The sequence below is a fragment of the Melopsittacus undulatus genome, chromosome 1, assembly GCF_012275295.1.
Source record: "Melopsittacus undulatus isolate bMelUnd1 chromosome 1, bMelUnd1.mat.Z, whole genome shotgun sequence".
NCBI lineage: Eukaryota > Metazoa > Chordata > Aves > Psittaciformes > Psittaculidae > Melopsittacus > Melopsittacus undulatus.
In genome coordinates this window covers 123,795,380-123,811,551 of record NC_047527.1, presented here as the reverse complement: position 1 = coordinate 123,811,551, position 16,172 = coordinate 123,795,380, and the positions used below count along the sequence as shown (strand labels likewise).

At 44.4% G+C, this 16,172-nt stretch overlaps 1 protein-coding gene across 2 annotated transcripts; it reads right to left on the bottom strand.

Moving 5' to 3' along the window:
• Nucleotides 1–6,730: 6,730 nt before the first annotated feature.
• On the bottom strand, nucleotides 6,731–13,177 carry TAC1 (tachykinin precursor 1). Of its 2 annotated transcripts, XM_005152901.3 has the most exons (6): nucleotides 13,072–13,177; nucleotides 12,281–12,418; nucleotides 12,055–12,151; nucleotides 11,415–11,438; nucleotides 9,704–9,757; nucleotides 6,731–7,376 (listed from the first exon to the last, which is right to left on the bottom strand). In XM_005152901.3, exons 2-6 carry the CDS (start codon nucleotides 12,401–12,403, stop codon nucleotides 7,327–7,329), a joined length of 348 nt encoding a protein of 115 aa, XP_005152958.1. In that variant the 5' UTR covers nucleotides 12,404–12,418; nucleotides 13,072–13,177; the 3' UTR covers nucleotides 6,731–7,326. The 2 variants fall into 2 exon arrangements, with proteins under 2 accessions (XP_005152958.1, XP_005152959.1); XM_005152902.3 differs by lacking the exon at nucleotides 9,704–9,757.
• Between the last annotated feature and the right edge of the window lie 2,995 nt (nucleotides 13,178–16,172).

The window sequence follows — 16,172 nt, the reverse complement described above, 5'->3', positions numbered from 1 at the left end:
AAGTAGAAAAATGTTGTTTAATTGGTCTTGCTCAAAAGATAACAGTGCAGAGCTTCTCATGCTGGTGCTGCAGGTGAGAGGGCAACTGAGAGCTGAATGCATTAGTATTAAAGGTGTTCAGTATTCAGTTTGAAAGTAATTACAAGCCAGTTAAAATATTAGAAATCAGAAAGTTCAGTTAGAACAAACATAAAATGCCAGTTCTAAGGAAAATGGAAGATAATACTGGGCTGTGGAATGAGGAATGTTAACTTTACCTCTGAAGATGTTAAGGGTTTGGGTTTTTTTTCCTATTTTTGTCATGGTTAACATGTGGATCGCAGGATTTCAGTCAAAAAGAGAGAACACTGTGAATCCTACTGGGGAATTTTACAGATACACATCAGGAAGATTTAGGGCCATACCTCTGCATTATGAAATGAAGTACATTATATACATTTGGAAAAAATACGTAACTGGCCAGTCCAGTTGTTTTATGAACCCTCTGTGCTGATGATGAACAGGAGCAGACTGTGTATACCTGACCATCTAGACTGTCAGGAAACAACATCCCCCAGTGACCATCAGTGGCATAATAGCAGTGTCCGCTTTGGCAAACACAAGCTTTCACCCACTCTAGTCTCACACTGGAGAGAGGCCTTCTGGACTTTCTCTGTGTGTGTGTGTGTGTTACAGAGTGCTTAAATGAGGAATTTTCGCTAAATAGATGATAGAGTAATTTGGCCCAATTTAGTCCTTTAGATAATTATAATTCCAGGTATGTAAAATTATTGTAATTACCTCAATTCCTACACCATAATCATCTCACAGAGGCCAAGAGGAGAGTAAGAATTATCTGATTGCAAAAGCAGCCTCCATTTCTGATACTATCGAGGGCAGAAATAGTTGCCTATATTAATAAACTGAATTACTTAACGTCTCTCACCATTGCTCTAGAAGACTGCTCTTAACACCTGGGGCAAAATGTATATTAATACAAATTACTTTTGATTAAAACCATTATTATTTTAGCACAAAAAAGAAGGGGGTGGTAGAAAGGAACGTTCTCTTTTTAAATATTTTAATACTCATTATACCAAAGTGATACAAATTACGGGCTGACTGACAACTTGCTAATAATAGCTTAAAAATGCAAATAGAGCTATTATCCCAATTGACACTAATTGGAATTCCTTTGGCAGCCTGGGAGGGCAGGGCAGGAAGGTTTGATTGTTTCCTCAAGCTGAAATTGGGTTGGTAAGGAAGCATGGGGAAGATGTGCTGTGCGTAAACAGTTTGCCATCTGCAGACATCAGAATTCTTATATTTCAAGAATGTGTTCTGAAGTGCTGTGTTCTGCCCGTGTACCATTTTGGTGAGGTTCATTGGTGCCATGGGCTGGTCATGCTCATGCCCACTCAGTGCAGGCTTTGCCTGGGCTGAGTTGGCACCACCAGAATCCAAGCTGCAAATGCTCAGATCTCACAAACCAGCTATGATGTCTTTTGTGAATTAGAAACATTCACTGCTTTAAATTTGCTGAATTATAAACATTTTTTAAATACAGTCTTCATGCAGCCACACTGTATGTTCCTCCAGTAATTACTGTGTATCTTCTCCAAGCAAGAATTGCTTGCAGAGGGTATTGCTTCAATTTTAATGTTTTGGTACACAGAATTACAATGTGCCTATTGTTTTCTGAGTATTATAACAGGAAAAATAAAAGGCATTTCTGTGTGCCAAAATTGGATGTCTGTGATTAAAGGTGTTCTTCTGTTGCTTGATTAAGTGTTTTTGATACAAACTACTTCAGGTAGAAAATGATGTTAAAAGTATATTGACATATGTTGGTACAGGTAGGTCTTAAAATTCTATTACAGCTATGCTTCTGAAAGAACAACGTAATAAATGGTAGGAAAAATATTAGTAGTAGTAATATTAGTGTTACTACTACTGTTTGTCAGAGATTTTCTTAACATTCAACCTTATCCTTTACCATTTCTCAAGTTCCTTTGTGCGTACATAGCACTTTGCAGAAGTGGCCATTTGGGTACAAGCTGTGCCTTGCATTTCTAGCTCAACCACTGTTGTTACCTCTGGCCAAGCTCCCTCGCCCTGCTGGGCTTCCTCCCTCCAGGCTTCCGGGAGAGTGTGAAGCACCATGACACACAAAATGTCTGTTTTTTTTAACAGTCTGCTAACGTTTCATTTCTTGTATATGCAGAAAGTGGTGATACTGTTTAATTTGGAGATGGGCACAGAAAACAAGAGGTCCTGTTCGTGCATGTGCTCTGCATATATCTCTTCAGAAAGGAGTTTCTGAGCTGATGAGTTGCTGTTTTATTCTGACAGAAACCAGTATCTATCAGAGATGAGGTAGTGATAATTTTTAATGAATGGATCTCATCATTTATTTCATACAGCCCCTCCTATTGACAAATGTTCTGGTCTGTGCTCTTTCACAAACTGAGAGAATAATACGAGGAGAGCCTGCTTGTCTCCCCTGAAAGCTGTAGACAGATTTGAGGATGTTTGTACAGTTGCTAGCAGTCAAGGGAGGAGGGGATTAAAAATCCCTGCTCTTCCAGTAATGACTATTTCCTGTGAAGGGAAGCAAGCCATTTTGGAGGTAGTGTGAGGACACTGAGGTGTATCTGGAATTGCAGGCGGCTGCATCCTGACAGTACAACGCAGTGTGCTCTCATCCCTGCACTGTGGGAGATGTTCATTAACGCAGTCTGCGATATTGTGGCTAAGGGAACTGTTCAGGCTCATCAGGAAGAAATTTGGTCATTAGTGAAGTTTGCACTGGGACTTGCTCAGTATCTCTTTATGTTAAAGCAGCTATCCAAGCTGTAGTTTAAGAAGGTAGAGGGACAAAGTCTGCATTTAAATAATGGCTCTTGGTAACTCTGATGCTACTGGCATACTCTGAATAAACAGCATTTTTAAAAATCATTTTAATAATTTAAAAAACCCTTTTGATGTTATTCTGCTCTAGCTAATGGACAAGGGCTGGGTTCCCCATAAAGATTTCCAGATTCTTCCTTTTCTTTTGGTTAGGACCATGCTGAAATATACATCCTCCTGTTATGAACACAGCAAAGCACTTTCTCATGGCAGCTAAGTGCTGCAAAGCCCAGGCTTGCCTGGTGAGGTGTATACATGGAATCAGACTCCTCTCCCAGCTCCCCGGTCTGTGGGGAGGCCGTGTGTGCAATGGCTCTGGCTCCCTAGGATATGTTTGGCTGCATCTGCGCTATGGAGAACCTATCTCCATGCAACAGCAGAGAGATGCAGATGATGGATAGAGCTATGGTCCTCTGGGTCACATTTTGGGCAAGGCAGGCTGCTGAGACCCGACTTCAGCATCCCCTGTCTGGGGGAAGGGGAACCCCTGTGTAGGGGAGATGGTGCCTATCAGAAGAGCAGCTGCCTGTCTTGATGCACATGAAAGACATATTTTGAGGGGGAAAGGGAAGCAAAAAGGGGGCAGAGCATGCTGGAGGCAGGCTGTGTTGTCAAACTGCCTATAGCACCTCCCCAGTGGGGACAATAACCAGCAAGACCCTGAATTTACTCTCTGTGCTGATTTCCTAGAAAGATTTTTATTGCTTCATTTAAAGCTCACTTGCATTTTGCTGACAGAAGCCCTTGCTGCAGCATTATCGATTCACTTATGCAGCTTGAGGGATGTCAGGCTGTTGCCATCGAAAGAGAGCTGAGGTTATGTCATGATCAAGACTGGCTGTTGCAGAGATGGCAGGGGATTTAGTGGGAGACTGTCCAAAGCCTGCAGTGGAGCTGGAGAGCTGGCATTGCACAGCCATCCAAGGCACAAGTCGCCACAGGCTGCAAGCAATGCTGTCCAACACAAAACTGTTTAAAAGCTGAAGGAGCCTCAGGAGGGAGGTTAAAACCCGCGGAAATTATTAAAAAGTCTCTTTGAAGTACTCACTGATGTATAGACTATATCACTTACTACTACAGACTGAAAACAGAAATAAGAATAGTCCCTGCTTGAGGCTCCAGGATGACTGTGGGGGAAGTGTTTGGGCTGGGAGGGTAGTGGTGATGTGCCTGCACTGGGGACAGACATGCCTGCAGATGTGTGCAATTCATGCACCTCTGCATCTGCCCAGACCCGCTGGGCAGGCATGGCCCCACAGCCCCAGTGCAGCACAGCTTGGATGAACAGTCCCTGCCAGCACTGAAATACGATGAGGAGTTTTTGGTATTGTTTGTAGAGTCACTTGGAACATTTCAGGCTGTGCCTTTTGGTGTCTGTTTGGTTTACTTCTAGTATAGGAATGTATACAAGCATCCAAAACAATGACAATTATAATTTTATTGATTGAAAGCTAAATCAGTGCAAATCTCATTATTTTGCCACCAGAAATTACAATGAGTTATTTCAAATTCCAAATTAAAACCACTCATCATACAGCCACATAACAGGAGAATATTTTGATGCTTGGAGGGTTAGCCTTTCCTTCTAGAGAAAACGGTAGTGATGCAGTTGATACACTGGAGGGAAGGGCTGTCATCCAGGGGGACCTTGACATGCTTGAGAGGTGGGCCAGCACAGACCTCATAAAGTTCAGCAAGGCCAAGTGCAAGGTCCTGCACCTGGGTCAGTGCAATTCCAGGTACAGCTACAGGTTGGACAGACTGGTTTGAGAGCAGCCCTGAGGAGAAGGACTTGAGGTGTTGGTTGATGAGAAGCTTCACATGGACTGGCTTCAGTGTGTGCTTGCAGTTCAGAAACCAACCATATCCTGGGCTGCATCAAAAGGAGCGTGACCAGCAGGTGGAAGGAGGTGATCCTGCCCCTCTACTCTGCTCTTGTGAGACCCCAGCTGCAGTACTGCATTTGGCTCTGGGGCCCCCAACACAAGAGAGACATGGACCAGCTTGAGTGAGTCCAGAAGGCCAGGAATATGATCCAATGGTTGGAGCATCTCTGCTATGGAGACAGGCTGAGAGAGCTGGTCTTGTTCAGTCTGAAGAGGAGAAGGCTTTGGATACATAACTGTATTTCCACCTTATTGTGGCCTTTTAATACATAAAGGGGGGTTGTAAAACAGACTGGGAAACTTTTCACCATGGCCTGTAGAGGCAGGAGAAGGAGCACTGTTTAAACTGAAAGAGGGTAGATTTAGATTGGATATAAGGAAGTAATTCTTTATGATGAGGGTGGTGAGACATTGGAACAGGTTGCTCAGAGACATTGTGGCTGCCGCATCCCTGGCAGTGTTCAAGGCCAGGCTGGATGGGGCTTTGAAGAAACTGACGTAGTGAAAGTTGTCCCTGATGATTACAGTGGGGTTGGACTGGATGATCTTTAAAGATCCAAACCAAACCATTTGGAGATTTTCTGATTTTGCCGGAAAATTCAGTCCCAGCTCTTTGCTGGGTGCTACTAACTAGTACTTGTGCTGCCCTCCAAACACTTAAAGCCCACTCTGTCATGTGTGGCTTCCTCTGGATGTAAATATTTGCAGTCTTTGCTTCTGCAGGGAGGTTAGTGAGGGTTGCAGGCTGCAGGGAGTGAGCAGTGGGCTTTTTCTTTCTTCTCTGTGTCTAGCAATTCAGTGCACACAGGCTGTGAGCTCTGGGAGCATCATGGGCTTCTGGGCTTGAGAAACAGCATGTTAAAGCTTTTCCTTTCTCATCACCCTCCACTGAGTGTTATTTAATGTGCATTTCCACAGTCCTTCTGCCATGCTGTTAGCCCAGCAATGTTCCCCCCTTACTGACATCAGTGGGAGCTCACACAGAAGTTAATTAGATTGAAAATTAGCCCTGGCACAATGTAGAGCTGGCAGAGCTCTTGTACAACCACTGTATGTCAGGCACAAGCCCTGTCACTAGTCTGCCTCAGTTTTCCCACCTCCCAGCCCCTCATCCCGCTAGAGCCAGTCCTACCTGGGTGGAAGTGGGGTCTGTTTTAACCATGGGCAGGCTTAGGCACTGATCCTAACCTAGCAGGAGGGAGGGCCGATGCCCACACGCTCTTAATGGGTTCAGTTGTGGGGATGCTCCAGGTAAACTTGAAAACAGAGGCTGCTGAGTTCACTTCCAAAATGGAAAACAAGAGCTCTGTACTATTTAGTTTGAAATCTGACGTGTACGCTCTGTTTTCACTGCTGATTTATCTGTGATGAAAGCTTATATAATAGCATCAGAGAAGTATAGCTTTTAGCAGGTGGAAAGATACAGATCCCCAGATGCCTTGGCATCTGGTAAGAGGTATATAGCATTTTGGGATGGTCCTGGATATGTAGTAACCAGACTTTTTAATTAAAAAGGTATTTCCACTCACATTTTTTTGTATTGTGTGGATTCAAGCCAATAGGTACTTTTATTGCAAACCTGAGGTCTAGAATTTCTTGAAAGGCTGGTTTTCAAGTAATGAACCTGCAACAGTGGGTGCATTCCACAGCAAATTATTCCACTTGGAGCAGGGGGTTACATTGTGCCCTTTTCATCCAGACAACACACTTCTCAATTTCCATCACGTATAGGAGGGACAGCACCTTGTGTGACCTGGATCAATGTCAGGAATGCTTGCCTCCAGCAGCAAATCTCCTGGACATTTGCCAATCCCACACTAGGATGCTTACAGCCTCCCTGTAAAAGGAAGTCAGTAATTTGTTATTTCTTTCTAGCCTCAAACCACTGTCACCTGGACCCAAGTCTCATTCCACACCAAGGTGGGAAATAACTCCATCACTGTCACCAGAGAAAGTATGTTGCAAAAGCCCCAGAGTAGTTTTTATTTAAAATGTTACTATCATAAAATTCCAGACTATGAAATGAAGACCTTGGATTCCCATTTGACCTTACCCACCCCCTTTTTAAAATATAGATACGTAGTCACAAACATAAAGCATGCTGCAGTGATACAAATATATTTTTTGATATGGAAATTACAGTACATTATAAACCATGAAAACAAATTGAGGCACTAGACTGTACATCAGCTCTGTTCTGCACTGGCTGTGAAGCTGATAAGATTTGCTTTCAATGAACAAAAGAATATTTTCTTCGTTTAGTGAACATAACTTCACGGGTCATATCAAATGATGTGCTTTGTTGTGAGACATCACCAGGGCTGCCGGCTCTTTTGGAACCACAACTCACCTACACAACATGTGTCACTGCCACAATGTGAAAAATAATCATTTTATTGAATGTACAACTCAAAAAAAAACCAAAACAAAACAGAAAACAACCCATCAGTTATTATTAAATAAATAATTATTCCATGCAGTGGTTAGTTTATGTTACACTGCATTGGCCATTAGAACAAATGAAGTTTAATAAATAATACATGGGGATGTCTCATTTACGCCTCCGTTCATAATTCTGTGCTATGCTCCTTTCAGAGGACCCTGCAAAAAAAATGAAGCAGAATGAAGCAAATGGTGCAGCCTATTAAACTCTGAGCCTCTTTACCTCCCAGGAAACCATCTAAATGATGGGATCTGAGCACTCAGATCAGTTTGTGGGTAGAACCTCTCTGCATTGACACGTCAACCTTCTGTCCTGCACAGTCAGCTCTTTGTCAGGTTTAAACCCTCCCTGTCCACAATCCCTGCACATAGTGATACCTTTTACTAAACTCTGCAGCAGGAGCTAAGCAAACCTCAGAATACCCTGCAGTGGACTAACTGCAGCCTAAAATAGGCTTCAGTAACATATTTAACATTTAGTAGCAGTATATCTCTCCTTTTTGCTCTTTTAAAATGAGAGGGAAACCCAGACAGCCCTTCTTGGGCAGAGCCTGACCATGAGGTGATGTAGCTGGTCACCAGAATCATCTTTGCCTCCACCCAAAGGGAGAATTACTTTCACAGATCTTATGCCTGCCTAGCCATTACATGCAAACACACAGCTAGTTTTGGGGGATCCAGCTCTGCATTCTGCAGGGAGCTGGAATTTTGGATCAGTGACGCTTTTAAACTAATAATACTTCAGTTTTCACCATGATAAATGCAAAATGAGTTGAGCTTCCCCCATATGGATTGTTACAGTATATTTACTGTGCATGTGGCTGCTTCCTAGCTTCTACCTGGAGCATTTATACAGCAGACTTCACAGCCTAGGAGACGGTCAGTGTCAGACCCAAGGACTGAGATACCAGCATCCCCGTACCCTGCTCTGTCACACAAGGCTGTACAGCAGAACCATGCTCACACCCAGCAGCAGGGTGCCATAAGCTCTTACACATTGCCAGGGCACTCAGGGGCTTTCTGCAGAAGAAAACTATGGCACCAAGAAAAGGTCCTGTCCAGTTAAATGTCTTCCAGTAGGGAGAAGCAAGGATGGTCTTTACATGTACTCCCGATCTTGCTTCGATTATGCAGTCCTTAGGACCTATTTTCTCCTCCAGAGGAGCACAACAAAATTGTTACCATTTTCCTCTCTGGGAACTGGGCAGAAAAGCGGTGAATTCTAGTTTCACCTGTCAGGCAGGTATTACATAGCCCAGCAGGGTAAAACTTCATTATTCCCCTTTGTTATACAAATCACACAACAGTATCCTGACCATACCGACAATTTTGAAATCAGGGCAATAAAATCTTTGCCTTTTTTAAACATCTGCAGTATTTTACATTCTCATATTAATGTAGATGTAATCCCAGTGGAAACCAAACCCAATTTATTACTTCCAGGCTATTTACTTTTGTAATAGCAGATATATTTACAGGTATTATGCATTTAATATCTATTGCTGCCACGGATAAGATTGTACAAAATTATTCATGATACATAGCAATTTGCAAGATGATGCAGAGAGCAATATTACTAGTCTGAACAGGGTTTAATTGAAAATAAAAGTTACTGACAACCATAATTGCAGAATACAGATCACAGTGTGTATCCACATAATATAAAGGTGTCAGCTAGTAATTTAACTTTTATCATCCATTTAACAAAATTGTGAGAACTCTTTCAGAGACGTGAAATGCATATTAGGGTTTTTTTTAATTTTTTTTTTGTAATTTCTATTCTGGGGAATTAACTGACACTTTATGGCTCACAGTGAGGGTTTTCCTCTGTACAGCCCTATAGCTTCCCCCCTAGTATTTGGAAATATGATGGTACCACAGGGGTTGTGCACATGAGGGAGGATTCTGCCCTGTATGAATACTACGGGAAAATAACACAAAATCACTATATCAGTTCAAAGCTTAAAATGCTTGTTCCCTGGGTTTGGGGGAGGAGGAGGGAGGTATTAGGTAAAGTGAAAAGCTAGAAGAGTCTGGGAATGCTTAACAGCTTGACCTGCAGAACGAGGTGGTGTTAATGTTAGATCTCTGCTCTTCCACCTTCTGCTCCAAGTTTGAGGAATAGTCATCTTCAGAGATGAAAAGGTTATCCCTTTACCTGGGGACATCTCTGGTTTGGGATCACAAGCTTAAATTAGCCTTACATTTTCAGGCAAACATGACACTGGCAAGGATAGGGCAATAAGGGAAACACCCTGGGGACTTCTACCTTGCTAGCTGCTCAGGCCAGCCTGATCACCTGGAGCATTGCACTGAAGCAGACCCTGAAACATCCTTGTTAACCAAGAAAATCATGATCCTTTCTCAGAGAACCCTGGGTCTACACTATATAAAGTCTGCTTCTTCCATCTGCTGGGAGAGAACAAACAGGCAACAGAATGAAGAGGCTGTATATCATCAAGTACCAGATTTAGTCATATACATACCAGAATTTAAAGATCTTTTGCCCATAAGTCCAACAAAGGAGTCTGTTTTATGCCCTGAAAAATATATTTGGGCATGTTTTAATACACTTTAAATAGGCAGGCTTTTAGATAGTGTGTTCTTATGGGAAGGAAGACACAGGCTCCAAAACTGTTCACCTCTCAGACTACTTGCTCACACCACTTGAACAACAAAGGATGAACATCAGTCTGATTAATCGGACTAAACAGGTTAGACCAAGGCACAGGCCAGTTGGTGGACATCTTCTCATTAAATTAGACTTTGTTTTGGTTTGTGGTTTTATTTTATTTTTTAATTAGAGTAGAAAAAACAACAGCCAAAACCTGCTTTTTATTCCTCTCGCAATGCAATTCCTATTGATTTGAGCAAATGCACAAGAAGGCAGTGTCTTGGTATAGCCTGCATCTGCATGATGCATCTCTTCTACCTGTTGGTGTTTTTTTCTCTAATGTTGAAGAAAAATCTTCCTCACAGGTCAGGCAGAGCCCTTACTGAAGGGGAAGCAAACAGGACTCTGTCTGGACATGTCTGAGGTAGACAGTCTGGCTCTATTTCTGGAATATTTATGAGTTCAGATATTACCTCCCTGTCCCATTAGTACTCCTAGATGCACCAGATGTGTAGAGGTTTAATTACTTCAAGTTTAGGTCTACAGCATGTATCAGGTATAGGGCTAGCCATAGTTTCAGATAAAGAAGAGGAAAGAAACCTTCTTTCTCTAAGCTGACTTTTGAGGCAATCTTAGAAGTTTCTCTTTGGAAAGAATTTTGCTTGGCTAAGACGAATGATCCTCAGACTTCACAGGTATTAATTCAAGCTGAAGCAGTTTCAGAAAACTATAATTTTTTACTTTTGGTGGCAGGTTATCTGACATGAGCTTTGTTTCAGACTCTTTAACTGGTCTTCCTGTACATAATCCTAGTGATAAGACATTGTGCCTAACAGAACACTGGGACAGTTACTGACCCCTGTGGACAGAGAAGGCCTCACAGAATATGAGATCAGTTTTTCTTAAATCATCCAGCACCTGTCTGAGCATCTTCAGACAAATTCAGAGATTAAAATTATCACTGTGCAGAACAAGGGAACACCACTCTGGTGGTAACATCTCCCACTTACTGTTCTCCAGATGCAAACCAAGGCACACTTATTAACAGGGCAAGATGTGTTATTTATATGGCAGCACATCATCTATCAACCCCTGCTGCTGGTGGGGGTCTGATTTCCACCCAGGCAACACTGAGAGCATGGATACAGTATCTCACATGCGATGACATGGGCTCTCCCATGGAAGCATTCTGGGGGATTTGGGAATTCGCTATTCTAATTTTCCAGATTTTGCCATCTTAATTGCTCCTCTCCAAGTCTGGCAATAAGCCTGCATTGCCTATGAGAAAGGCTCACAGAATCCCCCCCTGGGGAAATAAGAGAGCTGCAACATCCACACATTATGTGAATTGAAATCTCAAAGCTTGTGGCAGCTCAGATGATGTATAGGCTCATAGCTGTACGGGAGTGTGTGTGTGTGTGTGTGTGCAAATCCTTAAACAGAGTATTTCTCCACCACTGGTGCTGCCAGTCCTTAGCTGAACCCAATCACCTTCTAACTAATCCCCCCAACTACCCTACTCCTCATTTAAATATATGAATACTTTTAAAAATACTTAAGATATTTGCTTTTAGAAAACTTACTTTTATGAGAGATCTGGCCATATCCTGATTGGAAGAGGAAAGAGGAAAAAAACAAAAAAAGGAAAAAAGAATTGTTGAGAAAGGATTGGTATATACAAATGATGCTACTGCAGTGCTTTGAAGAATCAAATATAGAAACTGCTGTACACATATTCCACCTAAGTGATCATTTATAACTGCATTTCTCTTTGAAATGAGTACAAAAACTGGTTTTAGCTAAGCCCACACAATTTAGAACTGTTTAGCTCCAGTTTCTTTGATCAATTCATGTACTGGTAAACATGTAGAAATCACAGCAATAATTGTATACGCAACAGATATCCACATTTGGACAACTCGGTGACATGACCAATTCCTGACCCATGAATTATTGCAATACACCTTACTGGTATTTACATGCTGTAATTGGTGTGCACCGAGCACTTTGATGTGAAGCCTACTCTTTCCCGATTAGTGATTTTACCTGGTATTAAACTTGTAAACACCAAAACACGTACCCAAACACCCTACATGGCACCTTTGAGGGAAAGGTTTATCACACTGCACGCGAGTGGTAACCGTTGTAAGGTCTGGGGCGGCACAAGGAGAGGGGACATGTGGGGAGACGAGAGGGAACGCGGCCCCCCCGCTCCCTGCTCACCAGCATCCCGCTTGCCCATGAGGCCGAAGAACTGCTGGGGCCGGGGTCTCCGGGCCATCCTCTGAAGGAAGTGCTCCAGCGGCAGCGGCAGCTCCTCCTGCGGGATGACAACGGTCGGCGCTCAGCGCGGACCCCCCTCGTTCCTCCCCCCCAACCCCAGTGTCCGCGGAGCCCCGGCCGCTCCCGACACCGGTCCCCGATTCGCGCAGCGCCCGCCGGGGCTCACCTTCGCCTGGTCGCCGTCGGACCAGTCGGACCAGTAGCTGAGGTCGTCGGAGGCGCCCATCTCCTCGGCCAGCGCCCGCGCCGAGGCCAGGAGGAGCACAGCGAAAGCCAGCGGGAGTCTCATCGTCGCCTCGACGTCCTGCGGGATGCAGAGGGTGAAGCACCGGCACCAGCCTGGGGGCATGCACACATGGCCCTGTACACACACACTCACACCTTCCCCCCACGATGCACACTCCTTTGCACATACACACACCTCGTTGCACACCCACAACACCCCACCGACTGCGACATACACCTCCAGATATACGTACACTCCACACATACAGATGTGCAGTTAGATGTAGACATACAGATAGACACACACATCCACACTTAGAGTTATACATAAACACACCCTCACACACAGATACACATCTAGATACTCACACCTTCCCACATATACACACACAAATTCACCCCACTCACACACATACCCAGGTACATACACATCTAGTTATAAACACATCTGCCCAGAGATACAGCTCTCTAAACACACACACACACGTATCTAGAGGTACATTTTGCCCATTCAGATACACAGATCGGGACAGACACAAAACCACACCTGCACATACAGACACACACACGTGTGGTCACACAAGCATGTTTAGGTACCCTCCCAATGATGCATACACATATAGACCCCCACACACATGCATACAGGCAGACACACACTCCAAACATGCAGACAAGCACATCCTCACATATACAGGTACACAGGGACGGACAGGATCCCGGAGGCACACGCACCGTCTGTACCGGGGAGGGCGGGAGCTGCTCTCCGTGCGCATTAGCCGTCTGCGGGTACGCTCCCCACTTTATATACCTGGAGACGGGGAGGGCCGAGGCAGCCTCATTTGCCTAAATGAAATTACCCTCGGTTTTATCGTCCCAGCCCAGCGACAGACCCCGCCCCACAGAGCTGCCCCCGCCCCTTCTCCCGCGGTGCCTCCGGTGCTGCTCGGGGCCGGGATCATGGGGTGGCCGGTTCCCTCCCGTCCCGTCCCTTCCCGTCCCCTCCCATCCCAGCTTTTCCTCCTGCTGCAGTTCCGGGCTCCCGGGCCCGCCCCGTCCCGGCCGGTGCCAAGGCTCGCCCGAGCGACGGCTGCGGCTGCGGGGTACTGGTTCACGGTGCAGATGTGGTTGTAAGGATGCAGATACTGCTTTTCGCTTCTTCCCACTTCCCTGCACCGAAGGGAGAGCTAGTTCCAGCGGCGAGCTGTGGGTAGGGGTCCGGTGAGCGGGGACACCCGAAAGCAGGGATCGGTGACCGGCGGACCAGGCAGTGGGACTGTCGGCAGTGCCTGGTCGAGGTCCTGCCAGCCTCTTCAGTAGAGAGCGTGACGGGACCAGTGGGTGCAGGTCTGGGGAGCCGGGGAGCACTCGTGTGTGCTCTTGCTGAGGGTCTGTCGGCACAAGGCAGCCGGCAGGCACAGCCTGGCTGGCGGCTCTGATGGGGCTGACGCTTTCACGGGAAGCGAGCCAGTCTCTCCAGCAGCACATCCCTGCCTTGCATTGCTGATGGAGCATGGCTCAGATAACTGTTGAGGTTATCTTCCATTTCACTTTTTTTTTGTGTGTTTTTTCTTCAAGGTCAATTGTGCACGAGTCTTCTCAGTTAACTTTGGTGGTCCCTCAGCACCTGTGTTCTCATGGTGTGTGGTACCATAGCCTAAATCAGACACTGAGCAGCTTAACAGGAGCTAAAAGGGCTTCTTTTGAGAAAGGAGTGCTCAGGAGCTGGAATCATCTCCCTGGTATCTGCTTGCTTTAGGATGGAATCATTAAGGTGGTCTTGCTGACCGTGGTAAACCTTCTCTCCAAGGACTGTTCATGGGCAAATAACTGTACACACAGGGAGGGGCCAGCACCTTCTTTGCTAAAGGCACAATTAATACCAGGCCTACCTGTTGACCAGAAATGCTACTCAGGACCTGAAGCATTATCCAAAGAACAGCCAGGCATGAGCTGCTTCCCGACTCTGGGAGGTCTATAGACACTCTGCACATAAATATGATTCTGGCCTAATGATCCGAGGGTCCCTCTGAAGTCAACACAGACTGCTTGAGAGGGTGGTTGAGAAAAAGTGTGGTTTGGAGAAGCCTGGTGAGGGACTTCATATAGCCCAGGCTCCCACTGTGGGCACCTCTACTGAGACCTTGCACAGCATGACCACTCCTCATTCTCTCCATTAACAAGCTGGCCAACTCTGGGAATCCAATCCATCAACAAATCAGCCAACTCCGGGAATCCAATCCATCAGCTTTTTGTGCTGGAGCTCTGCAGCATTCCCTTTGATGTGTGAACTTTGAAGACCCTTGAAGGAAAATTGTTTTCTTGTAGGTTTGAGTTGGGTTTTTTCATTATGCTATTTCTGTTCACCGTAATGACAATGGAGCAGAAGGTCAGATACATCATGCCAGGCTTGCCAAACCTGTGAGTGTTGATGAAGCTTATATTTTACGGAAAACCTGAGAACTCCCAGCTTCCTGTGAAGATAATTTCAGTCATCCAGTAGTCTGTGATAAGTATGATGAATTTGAAATGAAAAGCCCTATTTGTTCTGTAATTCAGCATTTTATCAAAAGGAATGTAATCATGGCTTGACCTGTAAAATCACAGAGATTTTCCTTTTGGGGAGACCAAGAGATGGAAAATTAAAAAAAGGTATTTCTGTTCATCAGAGATTTTAAGGAATTCAAGTCCTTCATCTTAGACTGTTCTAATAGTTTGGGTGGGAGTGAAAAAATGACTAATAGGTCAAGCTTATTTTTCTCTTTCTCAGTTTCTAAAATAAATTGACTGCTTAATCTTTGTTTGACCTGCAATATCCAGACATTATGCTATGAACTTTTCTGGAAAGGAGGAGATTTCTTGGCTAATGAGCAACACTGATTCCTAGGAAGACTTTTTTACTTCACTTTATATATATATATATAAAGAGGCAGTAGAAAGCCGAAATAAAGGAGCAAGAGCTACATCTTGACCTGGAAGCTGGTCAAACTCCTGCTTTTGTGCTGCCCTGCCCTTGCCCGAGGGCTGCACTAGAACAGGGTAAATGTCCTTTGTGCACAAACAAAAACCAAACCCCTCACTTCGGCAAAAAATTACCCCTGACTCAGACAGAAGATATTAGTGGCTTTTTATCTAGTCACTAGCTGCCTTGTGAATAAGTATGTGAGAGAGCACACAGGTACAAGATGTCTGTGTTGAATATCCCTGCTCCATCCATGCTCAGGGCACGGATCCTGCTCTCCTATTACAGTCAGACTGTGTGATTTCTAGCAACCAGCATGAAGATTTTTGTTCATAAATAAAGAAATCATTAGACCCAAGGTAACCCAAATAGGGGCTGAAATTTCCTGTGGATGTGACAGAGAAAGGTGCTTTTGAAGTTCTTATCCAGACATTCCCTAATCAAGGTTAGGAGCTAATTAAAGGCGCTTGTTGTGGCCCGAATCTCAACACTAATGGAACATGATTTGGGAAGAAATTGGCTATGAAAGACAACTCAGAGAATGTGGGTTTGATGGGTTTAATATGATGCATCCTGCGTGATGATCCTTGTGAAATGTTTATTTGAATTTTATGATGATGTTTTGTTTTCCAGTAAAAAGTCCAGTAGTATAATGATAAGATATACTGGGTGCTATACTGTTATCAAGTGATTCTTACATCATCAACAAACAGCTAATGTGCTATGGGAAAATAGTCAACTGCACGTGACCATGTAAGGTTTTGTGCAGAATGCAAGTCTGAATTGTTCAAGTATACACAATTTCAAAGCTCTTGACATGAAATGAATGCATCTGGCATTGTTCTTCAGTGGCTTTATGCTGTGCAATAATATG

Bases quoted from the DNA above. Each gene is read 5' to 3' on its own strand.
- TAC1 (XM_005152901.3), bottom strand. From the start codon at position 12,403: ATGAGACTCCCGCTGGCTTTCGCTGTGCTCCTCCTGGCCTCGGCGCGG. The intron at 12,152-12,280 runs GTGAGCCCCGGC...GTCATCCCGCAG, and splicing joins CCGACGGCGACCAGGCGAAG to GAGGAGCTGCCGCTGCCGCT. The intron at 7,377-9,703 runs GTATGTATATGA...TTTTTTTTGCAG, and splicing joins CAAAAGATCTTTAAATTCTG to GGTCCTCTGAAAGGAGCATA.